This window comes from Malaya genurostris, chromosome 3 (genome assembly GCF_030247185.1).
Source record: "Malaya genurostris strain Urasoe2022 chromosome 3, Malgen_1.1, whole genome shotgun sequence".
NCBI lineage: Eukaryota > Metazoa > Arthropoda > Insecta > Diptera > Culicidae > Malaya > Malaya genurostris.
In genome coordinates this window covers 124,447,636-124,470,125 of record NC_080572.1, presented here as the reverse complement: position 1 = coordinate 124,470,125, position 22,490 = coordinate 124,447,636, and the positions used below count along the sequence as shown (strand labels likewise).

The 22,490-nt window shown below is 35.9% G+C and overlaps 2 protein-coding genes across 4 annotated transcripts in view; one reads left to right on the top strand and one right to left on the bottom strand.

Moving 5' to 3' along the window:
- Positions 1-22,490, top strand: part of LOC131437864 (uncharacterized) — a 120,419-nt gene that overhangs the window by 80,855 nt on the left and 17,074 nt on the right. For all 3 annotated transcript variants that reach the window (XM_058607496.1, XM_058607495.1, XM_058607494.1), the window contains exon 9: positions 49-116. In XM_058607496.1, coding sequence (XP_058463479.1) covers positions 49-116 — 68 coding nt within the window. The remainder of the gene's footprint in view (positions 1-48; positions 117-22,490) is intronic.
- On the bottom strand, positions 19,380-21,362 carry LOC131437865 (uncharacterized). Its single transcript, XM_058607497.1, has 2 exons — positions 20,039-21,362; positions 19,380-19,955 (listed from the first exon to the last, which is right to left on the bottom strand). Exons 1-2 carry the CDS (start codon positions 21,008-21,010, stop codon positions 19,464-19,466), a joined length of 1,464 nt encoding a protein of 487 aa, XP_058463480.1. The 5' UTR covers positions 21,011-21,362; the 3' UTR covers positions 19,380-19,463.

The window sequence follows — 22,490 nt, the reverse complement described above, 5'->3', positions numbered from 1 at the left end:
TAGAATGATCGACGAATGGAAATATTAAATAATTTTCTTATGTCGTAGTGAGTCCAAAAAGAGGCGGATAGAGTTGGATGGAGTCAAAGATGACAGTTCCACTGTTGATGGGAAAGGTAAGTTTGCTCTACTATTCCGTAGCATATATTAATTTTAAAGGATATGATTCGAAAGGACTAACTTTTTTCGAATCAACACCAAGTGTTATTTCAACTAATGTCATAATATATATGCAAATATATGAAGAATTGAAATTTGATCCATTGAAATTATGACAAGAATACAGAAGCGATGATATCATTGATCAATTTGGAGATACGACTACATGGTTCATCATTTTATAGTTTAGCTTATTCTGGATATTCGCAAAACGTCAAACACTTCAATCAATATATTATACATTGTTCGGTTGTACTACTTTTTCTCGAAAACCATTTCCCAGAAAATAAAGCAACGAAGTATTTTCCCCAGAATGTACCGTTCTCCAGAAAACCATATTCACGAATGTACTAATTAGTAGAAAGACACACAACAGAATGTACCATTCCCCAGAATGCCATCTCCTAGAAACTGTTTCTCCAGAATGGAAAATAATACAGAAACAACATAGGAACAGATATTTTACCAGAAAAGCATCTAATAGAATTAGGCGCGTATACATGGGGGTTTAGGGTTTCGAAACCACAATTTCCAAGGCAACTATGCTTATTTCAAGCTTTGTTAGTCTGAAAAAGAGGGTTCTAAGAATAACGAGTTTAAGAACAAGATAATCAAATTATATAGCGGATATGAAATCATTTAGCTACATTTATTTAAATTCAAACATAGCTTCATTCAATTGGGTATTTTTTCTCATATAGTATATAGTAACAAGCTAACCTTTCGTCCTTACTTCGGATATTGTACGTGTACTAACAATAGATTGTTTGGATACATTGTTTTGTACTTATTGTCTTACTTTGAATCTTCTTGTGATAAAGGGTATTAAATAGCACACTATAATTTTATATAAGTATCTTATTTAATGCTAACACAATATTCTGTTAGTCATAGATGATTCAGGTCTAGACGGCCGAAGGTCGCGAGTGCGCCAGCGGTCCACCGTCGGAATCACCTCTGTCTAGTTGCGGACGTTTGCCCGGATTACCCAAAGCTAGCGACTATCCCTCAGTTAGCGGCAGCGAGGTCGGACAGCAGGTCATTAAAAACGATGAGGCGTAGCCGCAGTAGACCTTTCAAAATCGCAGTAAATTAGAACAAATTCTATTAAGCAGCATGTTGATCTGTTATGCTAAATGATCATTATACCAAATAACTATTATGCCAAACGGTATTATACCATTCTGGGATTTTTTTCTGGATTTTCTTACTTTCTAGAGTTTGTATTTCTGGAGATTAGTACTTTCTGGGCAATGAATTTCTGGGGACAAAGCTTCGGTTTTTTATGTTCTGGAGAATGGTTTTCGGGGAAATGTCTCAGCATCAAACTGTTCATCCAATATTTGTTTACTTAAAATTTCGGAATATGTGAATGAATAGACCGGTTCACGTTTGGCGTGAAGGTTTGTGTTTCCATATTTCGCCAACGGCTGACCATGCAGTTTGTTCCATGGCAAATCTAAGACATCTTAGGGTTCACGAAACGTTGATAAAGTTTTTTATTTTATTTTATTTATTGTAAAATCAACAGACACAATGTGGTCCTAATGATTAATTCTAATACTATGTAAGAATTTTTCCCTTGTTTTATGCCGTGAAAGGTTGAAGTCAAACTCAGATGACATTCGATTGCATGACCGTTTACTTGAAATGACATGTAAATTTGTGTATTACATCAATCAATGTTATTTGAAGTACACTAACCTGTACTGTCTTCGCAAGTAGTTTTTCTATTGATAAAATTGCTCGACACTAGATGACACATATTTAACAAGTAGGGTAACGGTACCCCTATCCATCTCATATACTGAAACCATTCAAATGAGATTTTCTATTTCTGTTCGATGCATTGGCTCAAAGGGTAAGATGAAAATAAGTTCATTCACTTGAAATATTCGCGTCGCTATAACAGCAGTATTGCATATTTGTCGAAAAAAAATTCTCTGTGAAATTGCTTGGAAATCGAATATTTCTCAATATAACATGGTGACTCGCTCTACTAATGAGTAGACTATTGGTACAACAATTCTATCTACTGCAACCTATTTCTATTACAGAACTATTACCTGTTACAGAAGCATGAAACTGGTTGTAACTTAGTTTAGATATTTTTTCTGATAATAATTGTTTTTGCAAGTGTGCAAGTGTTTTCTTCATTAGAATTATTTTTGATAGTACGCTGTGTATTTATTTTTTGTATTCGTGATTTTTTATAAAATTTAAATGGTTCTGCACCTCGAACAGATTCACAATTTTGTGAAAAGAAGAAATCTCGACATCTTGTGATGGTTGCTGAAAAGTCGTCTGTAACTTTTTAAGGTCAGACTTATTAAGGATTTTTCTAATTCAGATGTAATTGGGCGGGAACAAAAGAATTCATTCATTCCTAATCGCATTGAGTGAACAACGATGTAATATCTTTTTTTTCAAATTTAGTGCATCATTCCCAAGTTTAGTCTGATCGCAATTTTGAAGGCTTCTCCAGAGGACAGTTGTATTGGTGATGTATTGAAAGGCTCGTCGCATTTGGGAAAATTTTGCATTTGGCAGGGATCACTGAACATATTTAAACTTTTTGTGTAGACGACTACAATTCACTCAAAAAATTATACTCGGGTTAAATTTCTGACAACCAATAATTAGATTTTGAAGATCAGAGGTAAAAATACATTTTGTGATCAAATAAATTGGTAACAGTAACTTAGGCATTTTTCCTATTAAACGAATGCTTTTTTATAGCTAGAAGAACAACTCCATAGGATAAATCAGAAGGTTTTTTTTCTTTACCACGTTAGTTACTCTAACAAGTTGAGAAGTATTTGACTCAAAACGATATCCGAGTTTGTCCGGTAATAAAATTGAATTCTCATTGATATGAGACTTCATTCTTACTAATGACCTTTTTTTTCAAAAGGCTTACTAATACAAGAAAGTGAACTAATTGACCTATTTCTGCTGAGTTTTATTGGGTTTGATAAAAGAAATTATTTTAGCGTTTTCCTATTTATAAGCGAAGTGTGCTAATGCAAAATACTTGTTGAAAGTTTTAACCAAGAGTCTCAAGGCAGTCGGTGTTGAACAGTCGTTCGCACCGCACGCGTATAGCTCTTGGCTCCTGGAATTTTTTTTCTGGCTACCTAGAGTTTCATTGATTCAAGGCTTCAGTCTTTTTCAAGGCTACCTGAATCACTAACTAAGTGACTAAGTGATACAAAGAGTGATATTAGAGTGACTAAGTGATACAAAGAGTGATATTAGAGCGACTAAGAAATTAATCAGCCTTTTTTAAGGCTAGCTAGGAGTCTAATCGAAGACTAATTTAGCCTAGTTAATTTAATTTAAAATTTCATTAATTTCAAAAATGCCTGCGTCCAACCGGAAAGGCAACAAGCCTAAGGCTAAAAATAATTCAATACGGAATAAATCACAATCCGTTATTCAACATTTTTCTAATAACATTCATGATCTTATAGAATCTGAATGTAAAAATAAAAGACAACGGACGGATTTCCCTTCCGTTGATCCTATGCCGTCTAACAATATTTACGAGATTCTTCCTGAATCCGATTGTAGCGACATAGAAGAAAATTCTTCAAAAATTCCCAAAATGGACGCTTGTCGTTCTGGGAAGAAACATCAATCTATGCCACCAGTGACGGTGATGATTTCCGACTTCAAAGCATTCCGTACTGAGCTTTCTACTTTTCTCCCGGAAGTAAAAGTCTCATTTCAAATCGGACGAAGAGGAGAATGTCGAGTCTTGGTGGATGGATTGGAAGATTACGAAAGTCTTATTCGATATTTGTCCGAAAAACTTCATAAATTTTATTCATATGATATAAAATCAGACAGACCTTTCAAGGCTGTCTTGAAAGGATTATCAAATGATCAAAGTATTGATGAAATTAAAAATGAACTAAAAGAATTGCTTGGTTTTGCCCCTTCCCAAGTAATACTTATGAAAAAAAGAGCGAATGGTACTTCTAAACCACGCTCTGGAATTTCCCATGAACTTTACCTAATACACTTCAATCGAAGTGATGTAAACAATTTGAAAACTTTAGAAAAAGTACGTTTCATTTCCCACATTAAAATTCATTGGGAACATTATAAACGGCATAATCGTATTGCAAACTTAACGCAATGTCGTCGTTGCCAAGGCTTCGGTCATGGAACCAAAAATTGTCATATGGATATACGGTGTTTGAATTGTGGTAAATCGCATTCGAAAGACGCTTGTCCAATGAATGAAACCACTGATAAATTTTCATGTTCAAATTGCAATGGAAATCATAAATCCAATTATTTGAAATGTCCTGTCAGGGAAAAAATTTTAAACGCTCGTTCGCTTAGACAACAAGTCAAATCAACGACCTTAAATTTACAGAACATACCTGAAAATTCTTCTAAGGCACCTGCCAATTCGTCTTCTAACGAAAACAATTTATTGACAGGTAGATCGACCTCGTCATCATCTTCTTCTAATGTCAGTTATGCTGGTATATTAGGTAGAAATCTATCTCCTATTTCTTCTAATGTAAATAATCAAAACACAGGACCGCCTTGCAGTTCTTCTTCTAACGAAAACAATTTATTACTAGGTAGACCGACCAAATCATCTTCTTCTAATGGCAGTCTACCTACAAATATTCCTTCAATGCCATTCGCTTCTTTAAATGAAGTCGATTTAGGCGATATAACTGAAAATAAAATGATCTACCTACAAGATCAACTTTTTCAAATGATCATCCAAATGAATTCGACTTCATCACTTTTTGAAGCATTTCAAATCGGATGGAAATTTGCAAATAATATTATAATGAATTTAAAATTTAACAGTGATGTTAAATAATTATTTGAATATTTTAAATTGGAATGCTCGATCTTTGAAATCGAGTGAAGATGAATTTTATAATTTTCTCAAAGTTCACAAAATTCATATTGCCATTGTGACAGAAACTTTTCTTAAACCAAATGTAAAATTGAAAAGTAATCCACATTATGTGGTTCATCGATTTGACAGGTTTACTGGAATTGGTGGTGGAGTTGCCATTTTTGTCCAACGGCAAATTAAACATCGAATTTTACCTTCTTTCAATACTAAAGTTATTGAAAGCTTGGGAATCGAAGTTGAAACCATTCATGGAATTTATTTCATCGCTGGAGCATATTTGCCATTCCAATGCACCGGCGAACAATTAAATTTCTTTAAAGGCGATTTGCAAAAACTTACAAGATATCGATCGAAATTTTTCGTAATAGGGGACTTAAATGCTAAGCATGTCCAGTGGAATTGTAGGCAAAATAACAGTAATGGTAAAATACTTCATAATCAACTCTCAGCTGGTTACTTTACAGTTCTTCATCCCAGTAATCCTACTTGTTTCTCTTCCGTGAAAAACCCGTCTACAATTGATCTGGTTCTAACAGATCAAAGTCACATTTGTAGTGAACCGATTACTCATGCTGATTTTGACTCAGATCATCTTCCTGTAACATTCAGACTTTCCAACGAAGCTATAATTAATCCAATTAGTTCTATTTTCAACTATCATAGAGCAAATTGGTTGGATTACAGATCTCACATTGAAAATCATGTGGATCATGAAACTATTTTAGAAAATTCTGCGGATATCGACACAGCAATTGATAATTTGAATCATTATATTATCGAAGCTAGAAATCTTTCAGTTCCCAAAGCTCAAACTAAATTAAATTCTCCTATCATCGATGACAATCTTCAACTGCTCATTCGGTTGAAGAATGTTCGTCGACGACAATATCAACGTTCTCGTGATCCTGCTATGAAAAACATAGTTAAGGATTTACAAAAAGAAATTAAACATAGATTTACTCTTTTGCGAAATGAAAATTTCGCTAAAGAAGTTGAACAAATTAAACCATATTCTAAACCTTTCTGGAAACTTTCTAAGGTTCTTAAGAAACCTCAGAAACCTATTCCTGCTCTCAAGGAAGGAAATCAAATACTTCTTACAAATGGCGAAAAAGCTCAAAAACTTGCTCAGCAGTTCGAGAGTGTCCACAATTTTAATTTGAACGTTGTGAGTCCTATTGAAAATGAAGTCTCACTGAAATATGATCATATTTCAACCCAAGTGTTATCACACGATGACATTATTGAGACGAATTTTGATGAAATTAAATCAATTATTAGAAAACTTAAAAACATGAAGGCTCCTGGTAATGATGGAATTTTTAATATTCTTATTAAAAATCTTCCCGATGTTGCCTTGAGACTCCTGGTTAAAATTTTCAACAAGTGTTTTTCATTAGCTTACTTCCCAAAAAGATGGAAAAACGCTAAAGTAATTCCTATCCTAAAACTTGATAAAAACCCAGCAGAAACATCAAGTTATCGCCCAATTAGCTTACTTTCTTCTATCAGTAAACTTTTTGAAAAAATTATCTTGTTAAGAATGATGACTCATATAAATGAGAATACAATTTTTTTACCAGAGCAGTTTGGATTTCGTCATGAACATTCAACTACTCATCAACTTGTCAGAGTAACGAACATGATAAAATCAAATAAATCTTCTGGGTTATCCACTGGAGTTGCTCTTCTAGACATAGGAAAAGCATTCGACAGTGTTTGGCACAAAGGTTTAATAGCAAAAATGTCTGATTTCCAGTTTCCTATTTATTTGATCAAAATGATTCAAAATTATTTAACTGATCGTACTCTTCAGGTTAGCTATCAGAATTGTAAATCTGAATTGCTACCCGTACGAGCCGGTGTTCCGCAGGGTTCGAGTGTAGCTCCAATCTTGTATAATATTTTCACTTCTGATCTTCCAAATCTACCCGTTGGTTGTCAGAAATCGCTATTCTGTGACGACACAAGTCTGTTAGCCACAGGTAGAAATCTAAGAGTGATCTGCAGTCGCCTACAAAGAAGTTTAAATATTTTCAGTGATTATCTGTCAAAATGGAAAATTAAACCAAATGCAGCAAAAACGCAATTAATTATCTTTCCTCACAAGCCAAGAGCTTCTTTTCTTAAACCAAACAATAATCACATTCTCAAATTGAATGGCTTGGAATTGACATGGTCTGATCAAGCTAAATACTTAGGTTTAACGTATGACAAAAAACTCACTTTCAAGGATCACATTGAAGGAATCCAGGCAAAGTGTAATAAATATATTAAATGTTTATATCCTCTTATAAACAGAAATTCTAAGCTCTGTCTAAAAAACAAATTGTTAATTTATAAACAAATTTTCAGACCAGCCATGCTTTATGCGGTACCAATTTGGTCAAGCTGTTGTTCCACCAGGAAGAAAACGCTTCAAAGGATTCAGAATAAAATTCTGAAAATGTTTCTGAAGCGTCCTCCCTGGTTTAGTACAAATGAGTTACACAGACTCACAAATATAGAACCATTAGATGTAATGTCACATAATATTATAAGCAAATTCCGACAAAAATCGATGCAATCTTCAATTGAATCGATTCGCTCTCTGTATTAGTTAGTAAGTTAGTATATAAGTTCCTTTTCCCCATTACACAATACAAGTAGGTTTAGAATTTTCCCTACACAAAAATCTCAGAATTGCGGAAGCAAATGATGTCTTCATGGTAATAACCAAATCATATATATATATATATATATATATATATATATATATATATATATATATATATATATATATATATATATATATATATATATATATATATATATATATATATATATATATATATATATATATATATATATATATATATATATATATATATATATATATATATATATATATATATATATAACAGGGCTGAAAAGTCACCACTTGTGGCTGAACACCCAATTTAAATCTTAATAATTTAATTTTAACTCATATTCCAATAAATAGTTATTTAAAAAAAAAAAAAAAAAGAGTCTCAAGGCAACATCGGGAGGATTAAAAAAAAAAATAAAACTTCACCGTTGATTCAATTTCATAAATATTCGCCTCAATAATGTCATTTTGTAACAATAGTTATGTAGGAATTTTCTGAATGGACATTGGGTATCGACCTCAATACTTCAAGACCTATCATATTATCCAAAGATGCGCTATTTTTAAATGGCTATTGACAATCATTGTGGATTGGTGCAATAGTGAATGAATGAGTGAATTCAGAAAAATGCTCAACTCTTAAATTCACAAGGAAAAAGTGTATTTCGAATTCGAATACTATCTTGAAGGATTTATTTATTTAAACGTTGTGTCAGTGCCAGTAGGATCCATAGTACAAGCCATGCAATGATTCTGTACACCAAGAATCGACTGCGAAGTCTGTTGAAACAGAAAGGCCAAATTCCACAAAAGTATTGTAATGCCAAGATTTTGCTTAGCAATCGTGTTCCCTTAAAAAATGTTAATAAATTTTAAGTTTAGTAATTGTATTCTACATTTCAGTGTTGCTGTGCTATTGTTTTGGTATTGGAAATACCTCAATTAGATATTACTCTGCTCATGCGGGCGACAATTTTAAGTATTCTGTTTAGCCATTTTAGTTCTTAATATCACTTTTAGGTCCTTTGGTAGACGGAGACAAGGGTATAATAAGGTATCCATTAACTATTTTCTTCTGATCGGGTCTCGATGTTTGGGATTCGTTCGTTTACTTATTCGTTCTACTTTAGAATTTCGTTCAGTAGTTTGAAACACTTTCGAGAAGCGAAGCTGTCGATTTAATGATAACAGATGTTTTGAACGATAGGATTGACTTTCCTGCTTTGCTGTGTAAGCTTAAAATTTATGTTCGTCCAACTTTCTTCGACTACATCTTGCGTAGATGGAGTTAACTGTGCCGTTATCGGTTCACAAAGATCATTCAATCGAGTATCATCTGGGATCGACTTAAACCTTCTACGTACCACAATAGAAGCCAAACGAGAACTTACAAGTTATCATTGGAACTGCAATTAATAAATAATATGATTCCGTAAGATTTCGTTTTCGAAAGGACTTGCAAAGTTCAAATTAAAATGAGGGACTCTCGAGCTGAACAGCAATATTTTTTAAAACTTTTTGTCCTTTGTGAGAAGTTTCGGGAAAGCTTTTGAGTATGGTTTAATTTGTTCATATTCTATAGCGAAATTTTCGATACGCAAATGAATGAATCTGTGTTCAATTTCCTTTTGTGGGTTCTTAACTATCGAGTTCATAGCAGGATCGTGAAAACGTTGACAAGGTCGTCGATAAACATTGAGCAGGAATCGAAAATAAGAGGATTGATTTGAGCTTTTGCGACTGATAAATTCCTAGGCTGTATCGATGTCAGCTGAATTTTTCAAAACCATTCTATGGTTCATATTATTTTCAATGTGAGGTCTGTATCCAAACCAATAAGTTCTATGATAGTTGAATAGAGAACTGATTGGATTATTTGTTGCTTCATTTGAAATTCTGAATATGTGTGGAAGGTGATTTAAGTTAGAGACTGCCTGAGTAATCAATTCATTACATATGTGACTTTGATCAGTTAGGACCAGTTTTCCGTAGATTCGTTTATTTCTTAATGTAGTTTACATAATCTTTTCTTCGCCGTAGCATCACTTTTACATAGTTTTTATCCTAACATAATTCTGATATAGTCACAACGATTGGGATTTAATAAAACATATTACTCTTATATTTCAAATATCAGATTAGGTATTTCGTCATATATTAAATCTACTCAAGAATATTATTTGGGGTCCAGATTAATTGTAGAAGGGTTTTTCAGAGTAGATCAACTAGTTGGGCTATTCTGCAATAAAACTGAATAGCAACAAACAAAGAATTGATAATGTGTAGCCGATCATTCCGGTTACTCTACCGGTTATTCCCGTCGGAATGCCTAGCATTTAGATGCGAAAAATTTAGATAGAAATCTAGCTAGTTTTTTTCATATCGCATTCAAAGAAATTTGTTTGTTCATCAGGGCAAAATACAATGCGATCATATAAAATTCCTTAAATGGTTTCTTTTTCGATATCACTAGTATTAAAAGAAAGTAACATTGATGTTTGATTTGACATTGGACAAAAAGGAACATTTCGTCATCCATCTGTCAAACTGATGAACCACATAAGTTGGGTTTTAGATGTATTTCGATCACTATAATAATATGAATTTTGTGAAATTCAAAAAAAAAGTAATAAATTTATATCCACTCGATTGGAAGAAAGAGTTTTCCAATTTAATACATTTAAATGATTAATTAAAATAACTGATAAATATTAAATTCGTTATCATGTTGTTTAAAAATTTCTAGTCATTGCAATGTTTCAAAAAGGGAAGAACTCGAACACATTTGGGTGATCATTTCAAATAGTTGTTTTTTATGTTATGTTACCATAGTCATTGAGAAAAGCGAATATCGTTTGAGGGGTGTGTGTTTTAGGTATAGATCTGCCAGCAGTGCTACCATACATACCAGACGAAAAAGATTACGTGGCAGATGTACAAGATGAGATAGGTGAATTAGAAAAAAAAACAGGCAGCAGAATGTTTTTGCAAAATTTTTGATATATTCTGCAAATTTGATAATATTGAAGCGAAGCGAAGGAATATTTAAAAGTCTTTCTCTAACAGGACATTTCAAATAACAGGGCTCATGATTTACATCACAATTTGGCCATTGGTTTCATATGTTGTACGGATGTCTTTCGTATGCGAATTACCACAATTCAAGCCAAGTTGGACGGATGTCTTTCGAATGCGAATTACCACAATTGTTGATCACGGATCATACTGCTGTATGAAAACTGAGAACCCAGTATCGTTGATTTACCGCATATTGTAGGGTAATCCTGAGTTTTGCAACCTGCATGAGACTCGCAGTGTACCCTGTCCATCAAAGAACGGATACGCTGATTTCAGCTGAGCATTTTTTGGTTCCAACCCTTTACGAATGAGATTGAGATCGCGACCGAATTGTTCGAACTGAGCGAGTCGAGACTACTGCGTGTCTGCATGTCATTGTTTCTTCAGGTAATGGGGAAATCGATTCAGTTCTCCACCTTTAGGTCATCTTGCAACCAGTTAGGGCCTGACCACCACAGAATACGATTCACTAAATCCATGGGTAAAACTCCTCGAGAGGCACAATCAGCCGAATTGTCAACGGATACAACATGATTCCATAAGCTTCGAGGAAGCAAATCGAGAATTGTCGACGTGCGATTGGCAACAAATGTTTTCCATTTTTTGGGTGCGCTGAGAGCCACTCCAAAACAAATCGGGAGTCAGTCCAGGCATGGACACTGACTTCTAGATCGGTGAAGGCTTTCAGAATCCGTCGCAAAAGATCAGTCAGCAAGACTGCCGCATTTTACTCTAATTTTAGTATGGAAATTTGACGAATGGGTGCAACTTTCGTTTTGCTAGCGATGAGAGTAACGTATACCGTACCGTCACTGCTCACTGAGCGTGCAAACACAACTGCTGCATTGGCTGCTTCCGATGCATCGGCGAATTCGTGCAGCTGGATCTTTCCATTGAGGTTTGCTAGCCATTCCAAGATAAATCGAGAAGCCAAAGTGATTGATACAAAATTTTAATTCGAACGATTACCGGCGAAATCCACCCAAGAGGGTCGTACAAGCGAGCCGTGTCTGACAACAGTAGACGCTTGGTATTTTGCTGATGAATGTTCAGTTTCAGTTTGTAATAGAATTCGTCCTTCGATGGAGACCAATGTATCCCCAATGTTTTCACTGAATCCTCCTCTGGTGCCAGTTTCAGCGTAATCGGTTGTTGCTGCATTTCTTCATTTGATTGTGGGACGTTTGTCGACCACTTTCGCAGATTAAATCCAGCGGCTGATGTTATCTGGATAATATCGCTTTTCAACTGGACTGCATATTCCACCGAATCAGCACCCGACAGGAGATAGTCGACGTAAAAATTCTTTTCAATTCTTTCAGCAGCAACGGGGAACACTGTCTTGCTGTTCCTGGCTGCTTATCGTAGTGATTCGATGGCTAAGTAAGCGGCACAGGCAGTTTCGTATGTTACCGTTAGAAGTCGATAGTGTTCTACAGGCAGTTCGGGATCAGTTCTCCATACGATCCGCTGGAAATCCGCATCAGCATTGTTCACTCACACTTGGCGGTACATTTTTTCCGCATCTGCCATAAAAACCACCGCGTAGCTTCGAAAGCGAGTAAGGATTACGAACAAATCTTCGTTGAGGTTAGGTCCAACCAGAAGCCTCTCATTCAACGATATTCCTGTTGATGTTTTGCTCGAGCCGTCAAACACAACGCGCAACTTTGTTGTGGTACTATCAGTTTTCCAGACGGCGTGGTGGGGAAGATAAAACCTTTTTTCAGCTGCTATATTAACTTCTGCAGGCGGAACTCGTTCCATGTGGCCAAGATTCAAATATTCAGCCATAAACTCTCCGTACAGTTTTTTGAATTTGGGGTCCAAATTGAATTTCCTGTCCATCGCTTTTAATCTTTGTATCGCTGCTGGAAAGGACTTTCCAAGAGCCAACTTGGATTCATCGAATGGTAAACGGACGCCCTTCTGTAGCACGTTGGTGTGTGGTTTGAAATAGTTCAATGGCTCTTTCCTCCTCCTGGGTGAGGGGTTTCGGTTTATCAATCTCTTCGATCTCCCAGAATTGCCGAAGCGTACGATCAACGTTGATTTCCGAACATAAATTGATTATTCCTGAGCGACATTGAAGCGAGGCCGCATCGCCAACTTGACCAGCAACAATCCAGCCAAATGCTGAATTTAATGCTACTGGAAGCCCATGTTCATCCTTCACTTTTTTATTACCTAAAATCGAGAGAAACACATCTACTCAAATAATTAGATCGATCTTACTTGGCTTGTTGAATCCGGGATCTGCCAGTTGTAATCATTCCAAACATTTCAAACGGCTGGTGTCGATTTTCTGCTGCGGAAGGTTCCGTGTGAGCTTGGTTAACACAAAGGCAAATATATTGTATATCAATATGGATCACTTTAACGAATTCAATACAAAACGATAAAGACATCACAGTAACACCACCTCGTGACGAAAAAGGCTATTAGTTCAGTCATGTTTAATAGTTTGCGTTTAGCGTGCAGCCAGAAGTGAAATATCAAAAATAATTGAGCTTGTTGCCCACATAGAGGTGTGAACATTTTAATATTTATATGTTTTTTTCTGACGAAAGTAAATATCGCCTATAAATAATGTAGAATTATACTCTTTTAGACATATCGTCTTCACTTTCAATAGTTATGAAGTAGTATTTAACTTTATTCATGAATGTTATGAATAGTGCTGAAAAGACGAAACCTATAGGCTGTGAAGGCAATATTTGGCAGATCACTTCTGATATATAGAACAAAATTCATGACATTCAATCTTTTTTCTCAGGGAAAGTTAGAATGTAAAAGAAAATGGTCATTTCTATAAATTGTCTATAATCAAACGTGTATGTACACAGCGATCTGCCGCTTGCTGCGAATAGTAAACTTTTAGTCAAAATTTAAAATTTCGGTATTATTTTCTGAAAAGTAATTGATTTTCATTCAACAGACGAACCATTCCGAAATTCGACGAATAGAAAGTTTGTTAAACACTGAAAAAATGTTAATAAATAGTATGATAAGTGCAATGCAGTAAGCAAAAGAAAAAGTTATACTTATTACTTTTATTTCAATTTATAGCTCTCGTTGAGACGAATTACGGTTTATTCATATACTCAATAACCTAGTATTGTAAATTTCTATCACCGTAACCGTAATTTTTCAAATCAAGAAATTGTAGTACATAATTCGGAAATGTTGGTAAAATTCTGGAACTAACATTAAGATTAATTTGTTTAATTCTGCGTGCCCATTTCACACATATTTATAAAAATAGGGATTTATATAAAAACAAAATGTTCTCATCCGAATTAGTATCAGATTGCGATTCTAAACCGTATTTACAGCATATTTTTTTCGTGCAGTGTATATTGAGATATATTCCATATATTTGGAGTTATTTGGATCAGTGTACTTATTTGGAAAATTGTCATATGTGCATTAAAAATTTGTAGTGTGTTAGTAACCTTTTTGCCACCGCACTTTACTGTGATGTCCCTCGTGAATCGCAAGAGTGATCCATATTGATATATTTGACAAAGGCCTTCGTGTTGACGAACGGTTGATTGTCGAACCGCGAAGAGATTTCTAGATTCACCACTCCTTTGGTGGTTTCTTTCAGAGATGCCAGGTCTGCAGATTTGTCTGTAAATCTGCAGATTTGGGGTATAGTGCTGCAGACATTTTTATTGTGCAGACTTTTGAAATTCTCGCAGACTTTTGCAGACTTATGAAATTCTCGCAGACTTTCGTCTATATTTACAGACTTTTGAAATTTCCGCGACCTTTTTTTTTTTTGCTCGCCAAGTCAGTTTTGCGTGTCATACTTTATAGAGAAATTGCTGCCAGCAAGACATACTTGCTGACTGCAGATTTTTTTTCAGATTTACAGACCCTGTCTGCAGATATTTGAAATTTTTACCTGGCATCTCTGGTTTCTTTTCAATCCAATGTGTTTAACACAGCTTTCGGTGATAAATGATGCTTGGGAACCACAAATGATCATTGCTCGTACCTCATAGAACTGATCGTTTTTTTCTTTTACTCGAACCACGGCTGTCGGTAAAGTACCTACAGTCAACATTGAACAGCTGCTTTTGGCGTTAGCCAAACAGGATACTATTTGCTCGTTGCCATCCTTGTCGCTCTTCGCCGCTAGCTTCTCGTTTGCTGTCACGGTTGTTTTATTGACAGTTTCATTCATCATTTTATCGCAAAGCAGTGTATGATGTTTTTGTTTACAGTCAGCGTTTCTGCATACAGATTTCGATTGGCAAGATTTCACCCAATGATTTGACCGCAAACAATTAAAGTTGGCGCATGCTGGGCCAACTCATGTCGCTCTTCCACCGGTGCTTGCTTAACATCACTGCATTGATAGATTGCGTTATCTTCGGAGCAGATTGGGCATGGAATCTTCTGGACGATGTTCATGCTTTTGATTTCCTTCTTGATTGATTCCTCATTCATAACTTCACGCTTTGTATTATCGTAGGATGGTCTACATCCGAAAGCAGCGACGGTGTTAATTGTGTATCGATTGGCTCAGCTCGACTTCCTCGGAACTGGACAGCCAACTCTTCCACAGATGTTGAAGCTTCAGCTTGTCTGGTCAGCAACGCCCTTTGTGTTTCAAGTAACACTCTTACTGTTTCTTTTAAACCATTGCACAGTGGTTCAAAAGCGCAATTTCACGCTCTTAATTGATAACTCATAGGATCGTGGTTTTTGAGGTACAGTATCTTCAGCAAAGTTGCTCAGAATAATAGACGCCATCTTTTGGCCAATTTTATTCATGTGATTAATCCCCCTAAAAGTGAGATAAACATTTTATTTTAGCTCAGGGCCAACATAGGAGCTAAGTTACTTCGATAAAGTTGTGCAGAAAGTTATTTCAAACAAGTTTGCTGAAGGTACTATTCCCGTAACTTGAGTGTAATTCAAGATATAATGTATTTTCTGAAAAGGGTGTCCAAAAACCAGTTTTTGTAAGAAAACATATATATTTTCAATTTATATGAGTTTTTCATGTTGTACAAAGTTTTTCATCTTTAAAAACTACATAACTTTCTCGAACATACTATGCTGCTATCATTTCAGTTTAATGAAATATAGCAATTTTTCATGTTTTTTTAAATAAAATTCTAACTTGTCTATTATCAAAAGGCGCAGGAAGGTGCAGATGAGACTACTTACATATTAAACTACTTCAAAAGAGCTTTCAAACCGTGGTTGAATTACTCGTCTGCGATCGTCTACAGGCGAGATATTTTCTTTTCAAATATCCTTGTCCTTGACATTTTCAATGATAAGGTTAATTGTATTTCAGATCAGATTTCAGTATATATTCATTACTATGCTACTTGCCACAAAATATTATTTTTTTGTGCACATTGAAGTCTATAAATTAAATAGTTTAGTAACTGTTTTGTCACGACTTTTAAAAAAGTCATCATCAAATCGAATTAAGTTATGTCATCTTCTGGTAGAGAAAAGTATGATCAAAACGAATGTTTTAGTTATTTGTATTTATTTTATGATAGCTGGCAATGTTCTTAACCAGCTAAAAGACTTTTAGCATCGTTCGACAGATTCTTCTTGGACTGTTTTGGCCATTCACGATTATTTGTAACCAAAGGATCCAATGAAACTAATTACCAATTCATGGGATCCCGATTCGTAAGTGATCTGGATTGCTCGCGTGTATAATACTCCCGACATCTGTATAAAAGAAACTTCTTAATCATTATGAATAGTACAATATAGCAAGCGTTTATCGATCTTCACTTTAATTGATGAATAGAAGATATTTATCCACAGAGCTTTTCTATAGAAAAAACTTACCAAAAAATTACTTTTTTCAAAGTCGTGGTTTCTTATCTTACTTTTAAAAAACGTCGGACAGTCACTTTCAAAAAACCGTCTGTAATTATTACTAAACTTTTCTATTTGTAGACTGCGATGTCCATAAAAACCATTTATTGTAAGAGTTTCCATGGTAACGAATATATACTGAAATCTGATCTGAAATACAATGAACCTTATCATTGAAAATGTCAAGGACAAGGATATTTGAAAAGAACATATCTCGCCTGCAGACGATCGCAGACGAGTAATTCAACCACGGCATGAAAGCTCTTTTGAAGTAGTTTAATATGTAAGTAGTTTCATCTGCACCTTCCTGCGCCTTTTGATAATAGACAAGTTAGAATTTTATTAAAAAAAACATGAAAAATTGCTATATTTCATTAAACTGAAATGATAGCAGCATAGTATATTCGAGAAAGTTGTGTAGTTTTTAAAGATGAAAAACTTTGTATAACATGAAAAACTCATATAAATTGAAAATATATATGTTTTCTTACAAAAACTGGTTTTTGGACACCCTTTTCAGAAAATACATTATATCTTGAATTACACTCAAGTTACGGGAATAGTACCTTCAGCAAACTTGTTTGAAATAACTTTCTGCACAACTTTGTCGAAGTAACTTAGCTACTATGTTGGCCCTGAGCTAAAATAAAATGTTTATCTCACTTTTAGGGGGATTAATCACATGAATAAAATTTGCCAAAAGATGGCGTCTATCATTCTGAGCAACTTTGCTGAAGATACTGTACCTCAAAAACTACGATCCTATGAGTTATCAATTAAGAGCGTGAAATTGCGCTTTTGAACCACTGTGCATTGCTGGTATTCATAACAGTCTGATCACTACCGATTTCTTGTTCCTCATTCAACATCGGAACATACAAATTTTTCGTCGCATAATAGATTTTGTCAAAATCCGACCGAACGTTTGACACAGACGACAAATCATCCGGGTTAGATTGCTCCTCGATTTAGGATTGAATCTGGTCAAAGTTCTCCTCAATATCCACCAGTTTCTGGATGCGATCTTTAATTTCACTCGCCGGAAGGTCTTGTGAGCACAAGCTTCTTGCACTAACGTGTTTTCGTTTCAGCCTTTCGATGGCGACGGTTCGTTTATTCAGCAGCACTTCCATAGTCGCGAATTCGCTGCTATCCGGATTGAAGGACCTGGTCGACCAAATGTTGCCCGACGGCGAGCACGATTACGATACGAAAACGTAGTTGATTCTGACAGAACAACGAATAAATCACGATGAGAACTCTGAGGGTTTTTCAACTCGGACATGTGCTTTTTTAAGAGAAAGAAAAAAGCGTGTTACTCTATTCATGTTTAATTTAGTAATAATAAAGGAAGTTGGCGGAAACTACAAATGACATTTTCTGTTAGCAACAATTTTTTCTCTTCGCTCATTCCTGCCCTTTGTCAGGGGGTGAGCCAATCTTCGACTCGGGGATGAAGGATCGTTCACCGCTTACGTTCGTAAACAACATTTTTTCCCCTCTTCTTGAGGTACTCCCAAAACATGGGCTTTGAACGCATCAACAGCTTTTTCAGGAGTATTGAATCGCTCTCCACGCAGTTCATTCTTCACGGAAGGAAACAAATAGAAATCGTTAGGTGCCAATTCGACGTTTTGGGTGCTTAAATAAATATTCGGTTGTTTGAGCCGATGTGTGAGCCGATGTGGGATCCAACGCGAACAAATTCATTGTTCATGCAAAATAACATATAAGCTTTTCACACCAATGCCCAAGGCTACGTCACATGGCGATCTTCCATTATCAGATTTTTCATCGCGCCGATGTTTTCTGACAGAACAACTAATTTTGGACGACTTTTTTTTGAATTCATAGGCACTACGACCACGATTGAATTCGTTAAACCAGTTCATTAAAGTCGCATAGGATGATGCTACACTGCCAAAAGTCGAACTAAGTCGATTGAACTTGTCTTGATAATCCACGACGAAAATGGTAATAAACCATTGCATGAATATATTCAATACAATTTTTTTCTAAAGTAAAATTTATATCTCACTGCATACAAAACAGAATGTTCTGAAGACGGTAATGATTAAAAATGTAAAACTTTATGATGGAAACGTCAAATCCAACGGGCAACACAACTACGTTTTATTTGGTTACCAAAACTTGATCATTCTTTGCTATCACTCTTGATAAACATTTTCTACATGTCATTTTGATTGTTCTATGTCATTGAAATTTGACGTTGTTCGGGTGTTTTAAAAAATGTTGAAAATACGTTTAGCTTATCTTGCTTCAATACTGAAGTGGCTGAAGTAGCACGTTCCTTTGTTAATTCTGAAATTTATACCTTGCCTAGAAGTTACACATTTTCAAGATATTTTCTGACAATGTGAATATTTCTTATGACCATGCAAATTTTGTTTCATATATAAAACAAATTATAGATCGTTTTTATTCCGTATCTACCCAACGAGAGAAAAGATAAATATGGCTCTGTCTAGCTCAGTTTGTTTTTATGTATAAGGAAGAATATAATGTATAATATATGTTATTTAAAGTTATTTTATTGCTTTTCTCATAACAAATATTCCAATCATAAGCTCATGAGCCAGAAGAAACAAACATCAAAATCATTAGTTTTCGAAAGTCGACAACAATATTTCACTAATATTATACCAGTTGTTTCATATCCTGCAAATAAAACTAACACTAGTTGCAGAATCGAAGCTATATTTTTATTTATTCAATTTGATATGTTTAGTCGTTCAACAATACTTCAGTGTGGTATAATTTTGATTTTATGTGTACCCTGTATTCGTGTATCATCTAGCATCATCGTATGCCGGTAGCTTTTTACAATATCTCCTCGTCAGCATGGCACATCTTGCGATGCTTGTGCACAAAATAATAACTAGGAAATTTACTTCCGCATGTTTTACATGGATAATACTGTACGTTCATGTCCAGTGGCTTGACTTCGCGCTTGGTAGTACTGCTGCTATGATTAGTTGATTTCCTGTATCGAGCAACAGTAGATTCCTTCTCCTTGGTACCAGAAGATACATGATCTACCACTGGAACTGATACGTTACTCCCAGTGTCCATGCTCAATGGAATCAAATGACGTTTTGCATGTTTTTGATAGCAGTATTGTGATTTGAAGGTATGCTTACAATACACACAATTGTATACCTGCTCACCGACGGTTGCCGGTGCTACAATTGCATCTATCGCTACACTTTGCGACTGGTTGTTGTCTTGGCTGTTTTCGTCCTTGTTGCTACTGCAACCGTAGCTTTCGCCTGTTGCCATATTCTGTTTCCTTTCATTGATGTTGCGCACCATCTGTGGGATAGGGAAAAGAAAAAAAAACAAATATATGAATGTTGATGATTACGCTTGTACACATTGCATTCGGTGTCTAATACCTGTTGATGGAAAGATGAACTCACGTAGCGCAAGTGCCCTTTTGATTCATCTGGTATGTTGATTATATTGCTGGTACTGTTCGTACCGTAACTGTCATTGAGTACGCGACGGAATCGAACAGGACCATCACAACTTGCGATGTCGATGATGACTCCTTTGTCACCAGTGTTTGAGTCTTTTACTACTGTCGTTACTATTGAATCTGATTTTGAAGCACCACGTTTCAAAGATTTAGACTGTCGTTTTTGTTGGATCTCCTTTAAGGGTTGTGATTCTTCTGTTGTATTTAAATTTGTCAGCTTATTAGCACACGAATTATGGGCTTCTGCATCGGTTGATGAAGTTCTACCGGGTGGAGGCGATGAATTTTCGACGTTTTCAGTTGTTACAGTTGGTGATTGGCTAACCGTTAAAAGACTTTTGAAGGGAGTATGAGTACTCGGTAAAGATATGTGCGACGTTGGCGGTGCAATAAAATTGAGTCCTATTCCAGTTGCTTTGCTAGCAATTGGTCGTACCACTTTGCTGGTTTCGGATTCCGGTTTAATTTTTGATACACTGTGTCCACCGGTTTCAGTTGCAGCGGATATACCGCCCAATCCACCATAATAGTGCTCCGTTTGGGTGGCGGAAAGAAACCCTCTGCATAACTCTAGTGCTCGTGGCATGTGAAGAATGTGCGTAGCCAGCAGGACACCGAAAATGTTTTCTATATTCAAATCCAAAAATCCGGTGTACATATAGGTGAGCAAGGGGGTGAATTGTTCCGTAGTCACATTGGGAATGTAGATTGGAATGGTGTCTGCGTTAACCGTTTGTCTATCGGAGCGTAAGGCCGCTCGCAGATAACCACTGTGAGCGGAAACCAGTGCACTGTGAGCAGCATAGCGGGTGAATGGAGGTGGACCAACCTCAATGATTGTATCTGGTGGTAGGGTCGTTGTGGGTGGCGCTAGCCAATTTGTAAACATTGTTTTTTGATTGCCCTCGCGGTTAGTTTCGCAAATGTTCACTGTTAAAACGTAATTGCATGATATTTTTTTGCTGGCACTACTTTTCCGCTTTTTTGTGCCCAATTACCCACAACCAAAAGTTCGCGGAAATATGTTGTATGTATCACTAATTTGATTGTATTCCACCAATTTTTATTCGAATCACTTCATCTAGGGACAAGCATTATATTTGCATAAACTCGTGCGGTAGAACCCGTGTGCACCGTTGGTAAAAACTGTATTCTGCCAACGTATACCACGAATACCGCAGTCCTGTATTGGCAGTCATGAATTCCCCGAGGTCAGAAGAATCGAAGCAAGCCACAGTTGTTTGATAGTTAGATGACTAAATCCAACGGAACAGTTATGCTACACTGGTTTTGTGATTTAAGCATAAGCACTCATAAAAGGTTTTATATCTTTTAGCCTTGTTTGAAAAGTCTGAGATACATCACTTATAGCAAACTTCAATATTAAATTGCTCAACAATAGCCATCCAATCAATAGCAACTAGTTTTCCATCGATAAAAATTAATCCGTTTCAAATCCATTTCCTTGCATTAGCAGGCAGGAGCCGTAAAATGATGACTTATCCATTATCCAGGGTAATCTAATTTGGCGACATAAATCCGATTGTGCACTGTCCTATGATGCATATTAAAATAGTTCATCTGCCCACGAATCCCTAAAGCCCTGGAGATTTTGCACACTAGTCACTACACCTATTATAATTATATTGCTAAAGAGTGCACGGAAGCACCACCGGACAGATTTGATTTGGCCATCCCTTTCACATGGAATCGGGAGCCGTTGAGCAAAACCGTGCGAACCGTGTAACGATATCTACGCAAATGAATGAGCGAGGATCATATTCCATATCTCGCACCACTGGACGACTGTCAGCGCGGAGGAGGATTTTTATTGCCGTTATGATCTATTCCATTTCCCGCGATGTACCAGTCGCTCGTATCCTTTTCCTTTGCCCATTGTATGAGAGAGATTCTCTCATCCAATTTCATTCAGTCTCTCGGGTTTACCACCTCCGCAGCGGTGTCTCACTTTTATTTCGTTTGTTTATCTTTTTGTGGGTTAGCGTTTGGTTTTATTCTCATTTTTTTTGTCGTTTGAATGCGAAATCAATTGTATCGTTGATTGATGTGATTCACTTCGCCGAGGAAACATCATAGCCTGGAATTGAAAGCCAATTTGGGAAATGGAGTGATGCCCCGCAGTTTTGAAGCAATCGTGTGTTAGTAATATGCACCAATGAAAGTACAGAAGCTCAAATTGGATTATATGGTATTTTAATTGAGAGGAAAGGTTGTGGTCTAATTCAAATTTGAATACAATTCGTGGAACCGAATTGCCCTTCTCTAACTGCGGAACGGTCACGAAAAAATGTGACATTACGGTCGAACAACCGTAAACAAACATGAGATTCGCTGAGAAAACAGTTTGT

Bases quoted from the DNA above. Each gene is read 5' to 3' on its own strand.
- LOC131437865 (XM_058607497.1), bottom strand. From the start codon at position 21,010: ATGTTTACAAATTGGCTAGCGCCACCCACAACGACCCTACCACCAGAT. The intron at 19,956-20,038 runs GTATTAGACACC...CCTATCCCACAG, and splicing joins GTTCATCTTTCCATCAACAG to ATGGTGCGCAACATCAATGA.